Consider the following 9,931-nt stretch of genomic DNA (forward strand, 5'->3'; position numbering starts at 1 on the left):
CTAGCTACATCAGTTGGTAACCCACAAGTCAGTCAATGTTGTAGGTTACACTTCCTCATGTTTTGTCATTTTTAACAATACCTTTTATGCAGAGAAGATGACTTTATGAGATTCTTTACTGTAGCCAGCTACCTAATAGGCCTAACATATTTCTACATCAATGTACATGCAGAACAGGTTTTACTATATGATTGTATATGTATATGATTTGTTGCCTTTTACTTTATGGTTTACCATTTACAGTGTGTGCTTCCATTGGTTTTGTGATGTCATTCAGCTGCTACTTGTGAAGTAGGAAATCCGACTTCAAGTGGTAGTTTTTCTAGTTGGAGATTGGAAATTTCCAAGTTCCAAGTTGCCTGGAACGCAGCATAACACCTCTTACCACAGACCCGGTGTGTCTATCAACCAGGAGGGGGAGCAAGCCACGCAGGATCTTATAGATAAAACAAGTATCTGTGTTTTGATAATCATGCATCGTGTCGTCTTAGCTCGTCTCTCAGTGTAAAGTTTATTTTATTCTGATTAAAGGTTTTGTTTTGCAGGAGTCAAATCTTTCAGCTTGGGGTTTGAACTGAAAGTCACGTGTGTGTGTTTGTTACCACCACACCAAACGAAAGATTCTTTTAGAGCTCAGTAACAGAATCAGCTGGCAGTTCTTCCTGAAGCTCTGCTCCTGAAATCATCAACACGTGCAGCCAAACTGAACGCACGATCTTTGCTCTACACTCAGCTTGTATCTCAATAACACACTCCTATCAAAACTGAGAACATCACTTTATTTTACTATTTTACTTCCACATGTGAAAACACTTTGAGATCAGCGGTTCACCCACCAAGCAGAGCTCGAGCGCTAAACGTAAACACTGGGTTTAGCTAACAAGAAAGGAGGAGGTGAAGTAGGATGAGGGAGACGAAGGGGAGTCGCGAACATGATAAATGACTTGACCATGTTGTCAACCAGGAGATGAGCTTGAGAGACGCTAAACCACCTGGTTATTTTAACATAAGAAGCTGTAGCTGCTGTCCAGCTCTGGTTCTGCACCCTTTCAAAATGAACTCAGATGGTGTAAAACAACTGAGAAATAAACATCAAACTTTATTTCAAACTGCTCTTTTTTCATTTATTCTGTCAGCTGCTGCTTCGTTTGTGGGAACTGATGCAGAAACTCAAGTTTTAGAAAGAAAAAACATAGACTTAATATATATAAAATATTATTAATATTATCATCATCATGCGAGATGTGTAATGTTTAGTTTTTTTGGTGTAAGCTTTCCTGCTTGGTGCGTTGAGATCAGAACAAACTCACGAGAAAAAAACGTTTCCTGGACTCTGATTGGCCGACGTATTGAAGCAACACGTCTCTAACCTTCACGCCTGCAAAGGTGGAAAATTCTGCGTCAGCTCCACCTGTCCAAACTCCCACGTCTCTGATAAGATGTCCTCTCCTGTCCCGTCCAATCACGTCGCTCCCTGGCTGTATAAAAGCTCCTCGCTCTGAGAGACCCCACATGATTGAGCCATGGCCTTCCTGTGGATCCTCTCCTGCCTCGCCTTCGCCGGCGCCGCCTACGGTGAGACAAACTTTTAACTAAGGAAGTGAAGCATGCTGGGAAAAGAAGAGAACAGAGCCTCCACTGCAGTGAAGTTTTATTTAACAACCAGCAGGTGGCGCTGTAGCTGCAGTCGGGGACAGTGAACAGCTGCGTCTCCTACAGGACTTCAGGGTCTCAGATCTTACAAGCTGAACTTTGTGATTGACGTAATCTGTTCCCAAAACAAACTTTCAAATTCATGTTGTTGATGTTAATGATGTCATGATGATGTCACCAGGTTGCGGCTCTCCCGACATATCTCCCGTCATCTCGGGTTACTCTCGTATTGTGAACGGCGAGGAGGCGGTGCCTCACTCCTGGCCCTGGCAGGTGTCCCTGCAGGTAAACACGCACACAAACACAAACACGTATTGTGTAACAAACACGTCTCTAACTCTCGTGGTTGTTTCAGGATTCCACCGGCTTCCATTTCTGCGGCGGCTCTCTGATCAACGAGAACTGGGTGGTGACGGCCGCCCACTGCAACGTCAGGTAAACCCCTCCCGCCGCCATAATCCTGTCTCCTTCATCCCGTCTCCTTTGTCCTCCGTCCTGTCTCATTTGTCCTGTCTCCTTCATCCTGTCTCCTTCGTCCTCCGTCCTGTCTCCTATGTCCTGTCTCCTTCATCCTGTCTCCTACATCCTGTCTCCTTCATCCTGTCTCCTTCGTCCTCCATCCTGTGTCCTACGACCTGTCTCCTACATCCTGTCTTCTATGTCCTGTCTCCTACGTCCTGTCTCCTTCATTCTTCATCCTTTCTCCTACATCCTGTCTCCTACATCCTATCTCTTCCATCCTGTCTTCTCCATCCTGTCTTCTTCATCCTGTCTCTTACATCATGTCTCTTACATCCTGTCTCCTACATTCTGTCTCCTTCATCCTGTCTCCTTTGTCCTCCATCCTGTCTCCTTCATCCTGTCTCCTTCATCCTGTCTCCTTCATCCTGTCTCTTCCATCCTGTCTCTTCCATCCTGTCTCCTTCATCCTTTGTCCTGTCTCCTTCATCCTGTCTCCTATATCTTGTGTCCTATGTCCTTCATCCTGTCTTCTTCATCCTGTCTCCTATATCCTGTCTCCATCTTCATGGCTCCTACATCCTGTCTCCTTCGTCCTTCGTCCTGTCTCTTTCATCCTGTCTCCTACATCCTGTCTCCTTCATCCTTCGTCTTGTCTCCGGCATCCTGTCTTCTTCGTCCTGTCTTCTTCGTCCTGTCACCTACATCCTGTCTCCTTCGTCCTGTCTCTTTCATCCTGTCTCCTTCGTCCTTCGTCCTGTCTCCTTCATCCTTCGTCCTGTCTCTTTCATCCTGTCTCCTTCATCCTGTCTTCTTCATCCTGTCTCCTTCATCCTGTCTCCTACATCCTGTCTCCTTCGTCCTGTCTCCTTCATCCTGTCTCCTTCGTCCTTCGTCCTGTCTCCTTCATCCTGTCTCCTACATCCTGTCTCCTTCGTCCTGTCTCCTTCATCCTGTCTCCTTCGTCCTTCGTCCTGTCTCCTTCATCCTGTCTCCTACATCCTGTCTCCTTCGTCCTGTCTCCTTCATCCTGTCTCCTTCGTCCTTCGTCCTGTCTCCTTCATCCTGTCTCCTACATCCTGTCTCCTTCGTCCTGTCTCCTTCATCCTGTCTCCTTCGTCCTTCGTCCTGTCTCCTTCATCCTGTCTCCTACATCCTGTCTCCTTCGTCCTGTCTCCTTCATCCTGTCTCCTTCGTCCTTCGTCCTGTCTCCTTCATCCTGTCTCCTACATCCTGTCTCCTTCGTCCTGTCTCCTTCATCCTGTCTCCTTCGTCCTTCGTCCTGTCTCCTTCATCCTGTCTCCTACATCCTGTCTCCTTCGTCCTGTCTCCTTCATCCTGTCTCCTTCGTCCTTCGTCCTGTCTCCTTCATCCTGTCTCCTACATCCTGTCTCCTTCGTCCTGTCTCCTTCATCCTGTCTCCTTCGTCCTTCGTCCTGTCTCCTTCATCCTGTCTCCTACATCCTGTCTCCTTCGTCCTGTCTCCTTCATCCTGTCTCCTTCGTCCTTCGTCCTGTCTACTTCATCCTGTCTCCTACATTCTGTCTCCTTCGTCCTGTCTCCTTCGTCCTGTCTCCTACATCCTGTCTCCTACGTCCTGTCTCCTTCATCCTGTCTCCTTCGTCCTACATCCTGTCTCCTTCATCCTGTCTCCTACACCCTTCGTCCTACATCCTGTCTCCTTCGTCCTGTCTCCTTAATCCTGTCTCCTACATCCTGTCTCCTTCGTCCTGTCTCCTTCATCCTGTCTCCTACATCCTGTCTCCTTTGTCCTGTCTCCTTCATCCTGTCTCCTTCGTCCTTCATCTTGTCTCCTTCATCCTGTCTCCTTCATCCTGTCTCCTACATCCTTCGTCCTACATCCTGTCTCCTTCGTCCTGTCTCCTTAATCCTGTCTCCTACATCCTGTCTCCTTCGTCCTGTCTCCTTCATCCTGTCTCCTTCGTCCTTCATTCTGTCTCCTTCATCCTGTCTCCTTCATCCTGTCTCCTACACTGAACATGCTCTGTAGTTCCATGAGGCTCCGCCTCCTGTCAGTCAGCCTCCTCAGGTGTCTCAGGTGATCTTTAACGTGTCTTTCCGTGCAGGACGTCCCACCGCGTGGTCCTCGGAGAACACGACCGCTCCTCCAACTCTGAGAACATCCAGGTCAAGACGGTCGGCAAGGTGGGTGACAAACAGCGGCAGCTTTCCATCTCAAGACGGGGACTTCCTGTGCGTTCGCCGCTCATAATGATGTCATTTCCTGTCAGGTGTTCAAGCACCCCCGCTACAACGGCTTCACCATCAACAACGACATCCTGCTCATCAAGCTGGCCAGCCCCGCCCAGCTCAACACGCACGTGTCCCCCGTGTGCTTGGCCGAGACCGGAGACAACTTCCCCGGAGGCATGAAGTGCGTGACCAGCGGCTGGGGCCTGACCCGCTACAACGGTGAGAGCGCCTGCATGAGCCGGCCAATCGGGAGAGAGCAGGGGCATGTAGAGATGAGCACATTCAGGCGGTTATAGTCTCTTAAAAGTTTTCCATCAAACCTCAGGTTAACAAGTCGGCTCAGAATCTAAATGTTTCTTAGTCCTGACGACCTGAAGTCTCTGTGTTTCACCGTGCAGCCAGACTGAGGTTGTCTTACAGAAACCTGCACCGGGGGCAGCACGTAGACCTGCAGCACGTAGACCTGCAGCACGCAGACCTGCAGCACGTAGACCTGCAGCACGCAGACCTGCAGCACATAGACCTGCAGCACGCAGACTTGCAGCACGTAGACCTGCAGCACGCAGACCTGCAGCACGTAGACCTGCAGCACGTAGACCTGCAGCACATAGACCTGCAGCCCAGACTGTGTTTATCAGCGATGTGTTTGTGTTGCAGCTCCCGACACCCCCGCCTTGCTGCAGCAGGCCTCCCTCCCCCTGCTGACCAATGAGCAGTGTAGTCGTTACTGGGGCAACAAGATCACCAACCTGATGATTTGCGCCGGAGCCGCCGGGGCCTCCTCCTGCATGGTGGGTGGTGCAGACGTACGGCAGATTTTTGATGGTTAGCTTGGGTAGTTTACTCATCTCTTTGTTTGTTTGTTGTTCTGCAGGGAGACTCCGGTGGTCCTCTGGTCTGCCAGAAGGGCGGAGTCTGGACTCTGGTCGGTATCGTGTCTTGGGGCAGCGGAACCTGCACTCCCACTTCCCCCGGCGTTTACGCCCGCGTCACCGAGCTGCGCTCCTGGGTGGATCAGATCCTCGCTGCCAACTGAGCAGAAAGCTTTCAGCTCCATCCTGATCATCAATAAAACACAGAAACCCTGAAACTGGTCCTTGTCGTGTGTTCATGACGATCGCTGCCAAGTCACTTCATCATTTGTTACAGAAACTAAGAAATGAATGTGAAGATTAACCTGTGTAGTGTTCGTTCTTTGATTATTTAGTTTCAAAACCAGAACGGAAAAACACAGCAGCTGCGTTCTGTTCTATCTGTGACCGCTGTTGTATCCCTACTGGTTCTCCGGCTGCTGTACGTGGTCTGCCTCCGTCCAGACCCACATCATATAGGCTATTTCTTTTCAAGTCGCATCGTGTCTCACAGTGACTGTGGCGAATATGATTGTATATTACAGCCACATTCAAAAAAAGAAATTACAGAACATGTAGGTTACTTTTTCTTGCAAGATTTTGTGAAGCTGGGTTCGAACTCACTGGAGTAAAAACAACTCCTCTTTGAGGCGCGTTGCTTTGCCACTCAAACACTCTTCTCTCACTTCCAGTCAACTAGTGACGTCAGCATCCAGGCAGCATTTTGTTTTGGGCAGATCTGAAGCAGCTGGTTACTTGAGCGATCTAAGAAAATACCTGAAAATGTTAATCAAGGTTTTTTTCCCTCAAGCCTACGACCAGGGTCCAAACTACAGGGGAGCCATGGGGAGCTTGATAAAGACATGAGCTCCCCTGAAAACACGATTTGTAATATTTTGGGGGGTCAATATGGTATTTCTATGGGTTGTGTTGCCAGTGGAACCCGCGGAGTGGACAGTCAGTGGTCGTTCTCTCTAGCTCCGGATTTTACGCATGATCCATGTGCTACTGCAGCTGGAGGCAACTTTCTAAATTCTTCCAAGGTCGGGTCCCAACAGTGCAGAGAGGCTGCCGCAGCTGTTGAGTCTTCTCTACTCTAATTGTAGCAAAATGGCTGCATATGATAATAATGATAGGAATAAACAATGCCTGAAATGTTCACATTCAGCACGAGGCCTACAGGCTGCAGCTTGTTTCTTTCTTTTTGAACACTGAGCCTTATGTTGATGTTGAGGCTCATCTTAATGACATCGCTCAAGTGTATCTGCTGCAGGTTCATCAACACACAAAGCTACACATTAAATATCAAAATCGATATTTTCTGTTTTGGTTTTAAAAAAACAGAAAACGACTTGTTTTTTGTTTTTTTTACGATTCGGTTTTGAAACAAAATAATCAAAGAACGAATCATTCACGGATTATTGAGATTCTTCATCTGCAGAACTGAAATATTCTGTCATACTGAGGGTTAAGTATAATATAATATAATAATAATACTATATAATAAGTACCTGTATACTGAATACTACACATCTGTATATAACTAACACTAATCTACTAGATCAGGATGGTTAATGAATGATTAACATCCTGTATACCTGTGTACTAGAGATGGGAGCCGGCTCATACAGACACCTCCCTGCAGGATGTGTTAGCCTAGCTTAGCATAAAGACGGGAAGGTAAAAGTATAAAACACATATTTTAACTTCATGAAGAAACACGTTAACATCTTTTTGAATTAGTGGTTTATTACACAAACAGCACATTTTGTTCGACACGCAACAGAAAGAGCATCGACACACTTTCTACGCATCAGGTGCGCCTGGGAGGGCAGGCGTGGCCGACTCGGCGGCAGTAGCAGATGGCGTTGAAGAAGCGGCAGTAGCAGGTGTCACAGGGGTCGCAGCAGGGCAGCGGGTAACCCAGACACGACTGCTGGTGGGGGATGCAGCGGCGAGGCGAGCGCATGGCCCGACCCTGAAGCTGCAAGGACGAGTCCTGAAAAACAGGAAGTAGATGAACACAAACAGGAAGCAGATCCAGTCACGGTAACAGCTGAAGAAACATCATCACGCAGCGTACTGTCTCTTTAACAGCGAATAAGCCACACCCACCTCGTCGTAGGACCCTGGGTCCATCAGGAAGTGATCCTCCACTGAGTCCACAGGTAGGAGGTCGGCGTCGGGGACGCGGCTTCTCTCTGCAGGACACATGACAGAAGGCAGACCTGTTACCTGTCGTCCCCCTTCATCCCTCCTTCTGCCTTCAGGATGAAACTTTGTTTAAACTGACGCCAAAGAAACAAAAAGCCAAACGCTCGTTCAGAGATCTGCAGCGCAAATACAGGTCCGACCTTCACCTTCCAGTCCACGTTAGTCCTCTCAGTCGACCCACAGCAGTTAGATCAGAAGAACCACGTGCATTAAAATCATCTCATGGAAAAACACAGTACACAGTCACAGTATAATGTACTGTAGTTCAGGACTCACCTGAGCCAGCCCTAACTATAAGCTTTATCAAAGGGGAAAGTCTTAAATGTAGAGATGGTGTCTGCCTCCTGAACCCAAACTGGAACCTGGTTCCACAGGAGAGGAGCTTGATAGCTGAACGCTCTGGCTCCTAGTCTACTTTTGGAGACTCTAGGAACCACAAGTAACCCTGCATTCTGGGAGCGCAGTGCTCTGGTGGGGTAGTAAGGTACTATGAGCTCTTTAAGATAAGATGGTGCCTGACCATTAAGAGCTTTGTAGGTAAGAAGAATGATTTTAAATTCTATTCTGGATTTTACTGGAAGCCAATGCAAAGAAGCTAAGACAGGAGAAATATGATCTCTTTTCCTGGTTCCTGTCAGAACACGAGCTGCAGCAGTGGACTAGTTCTCTACATTACTCTGAGACAGGATGTCCCTGATGTTTGAAGTTTCTGTAGGAGTTAGTCCTCATCACACTGTGAGATCACTGTGGACCAACAGGACTGCAGAGTAACTGAACCTGTTTCAGTGACTGGAACCAGATCTGACCTGATATTTTGATTTGATCATTTAAAGTACACACGTGTTGATTTTAACTACCGGAGTACCAGGAGCCAGTGGAGAACAGAACCGACCCTGAGAGGCTGATCCTGCTGAAACAAACTGTGAGAATCACCCAGCGTTTCCTCAGTGCGGCACACTGATCCAACACCTGCAGTGTTTCATGTGTTTCCACTGTGTCCTCGTGCTTCAGCTTGATATCTGACTGATCTGTCATCAGACTTTCCCCCTTTCTCTGAGTCCTGCTGTGGTGCGTCACTGATTAGACAGGGCTTACTGACCGAGGTCAGACAGGTATGCGGTCTCGGCGCGGCGGCCGGCGGCCGGACCGTCGTCCAGATGGATGTTTCCGTGAACCAGAGAGGAGGAGAGCCGGAGCAGGCTGAAGGACCAACAGCATAGCAGCACCGAGCCCAACATCCTGCCGTCACAGAGGAGAAGAAGAAGAAGATTCTGCACCACAAGTCCCACAATCCTCAGCGTCTCCACCAAGAGCTCTGAAAGGAAGAAACAAGGCTGAGTTCATCTGAGGGAGATAATGCCTTCCTAACACAGCAGGTGACCTGGAGCCTGGAGCCTTGAGCCTGGAGCCTGGAAACCTGGAAACCTGGAAACCTGGAAACCTGGAAATCTGTTCACATGCTGCTGCAGGATTCTGGATTCAATCTTTCTGATCTGAGTCACAGTGCAGAGCCATGCTGTCTTTAACTCAGCACATTTAGTGACTGCTGTACTCAAGTACAGGTACTTTCACTGTTACTGTATACTTATACTGCAGTACATTTCAGAAGGAAACGTGTACTGAATGAAGTTCCTTTACAGATACACACACAAGTGTCCTTTACGCTGAGGACGCTGTGGACACTGAGGATACTAAGGAGGATGAGGACACTGAGGACACTAAGGAGGATGAGGACAGTGAGGAGGATGAGGACACTGAGGAGGATGAGGACACTGAGGACACTAAGGAGGATGAGGACACTGAGGACACTGAGGACACTGAGGAGGATGAGGACAGTGAGGAGGATGAGGACACTGAGGACACTGAGGAGGATGAGGACAGTGAGGAGGATGAGGACACTGAGGGCACTGAGGAGGATGAGGACACTGAGGACAGTGAGGAGGATGAGGACACTAAGGAGGATGAGGACAGTGAGGAGGATGAGGACACTGAGGAGGATGAGGACACTGAGGACAATGAGGAGGACACTGAGGACAGTGAGGAGGATGAGGACACGGAGGACACTGAGGACAATGAGGACACTGAGGATACTGAGGAGGATGAGGGCACGGAGTACACGGAGGACACTGAGGACAATGAGGACACTGAGGACAGTGAGGAGGATGAGGACAGTGAGGAGGATGAGGACACTGAGGACAATGAGGACAATGAGGAAACTGAGGACACTGAGGAGGATGAGGACAGTGAGGAGGATGAGGACACTGAGGACAATGAGGACACTGAGGACACTGAGGACACTGAGGAGGATGAGGACAGTGAGGAGGATGAGGACACGGAGGACACTGAGGACAATGAGGACACTGAGGACACTGAGGAGGATGAGGACAGTGAGGAGGATGAGGACACTGAGGACAATGAGGACAATGAGGACACTGAGGACACTGAGGAGGATGAGGACACTGAGGACAATGAGGACACTGAGGACACTGAGGAGGATGAGGACAGTGAGGAGGATGAGGACACTGAGGACGATGAGGACA

At 48.8% G+C, this 9,931-nt stretch overlaps 2 protein-coding genes across 2 annotated transcripts in view; one reads left to right on the forward strand and one right to left on the reverse strand.

Moving 5' to 3' along the window:
- Window positions 1-1,399: 1,399 nt before the first annotated feature.
- Window positions 1,400-5,416, forward strand: LOC123967199 (chymotrypsin A-like). The gene is made up of 7 exons (XM_046043235.1): window positions 1,400-1,575; window positions 1,835-1,938; window positions 2,009-2,088; window positions 4,200-4,278; window positions 4,365-4,545; window positions 4,984-5,117; window positions 5,201-5,416. The coding sequence occupies exons 1-7, from the start codon at window positions 1,524-1,526 to the stop codon at window positions 5,360-5,362; spliced, it is 792 nt and encodes a 263-aa protein (XP_045899191.1). The 5' UTR covers window positions 1,400-1,523; the 3' UTR covers window positions 5,363-5,416.
- Window positions 5,417-6,916: 1,500 nt separating this feature from the next.
- LOC123967200 (agouti related neuropeptide) overlaps window positions 6,917-9,931 on the reverse strand; it is a 5,984-nt gene continuing 2,969 nt past the window's right edge. Inside the window, exons 2-4 of the mRNA XM_046043236.1 lie at window positions 8,491-8,706; window positions 7,293-7,378; window positions 6,917-7,176 (exon numbers count right to left, since the gene is read on the reverse strand). Coding sequence (XP_045899192.1) covers window positions 6,991-7,176; window positions 7,293-7,378; window positions 8,491-8,706 — 488 coding nt within the window. The 3' untranslated portion in view covers window positions 6,917-6,990. The remainder of the gene's footprint in view (window positions 7,177-7,292; window positions 7,379-8,490; window positions 8,707-9,931) is intronic.

This window comes from Micropterus dolomieu, unplaced genomic scaffold (assembly GCF_021292245.1).
Source record: "Micropterus dolomieu isolate WLL.071019.BEF.003 ecotype Adirondacks unplaced genomic scaffold, ASM2129224v1 scaffold_140, whole genome shotgun sequence".
Classification (NCBI taxonomy): domain Eukaryota; kingdom Metazoa; phylum Chordata; class Actinopteri; order Centrarchiformes; family Centrarchidae; genus Micropterus; species Micropterus dolomieu.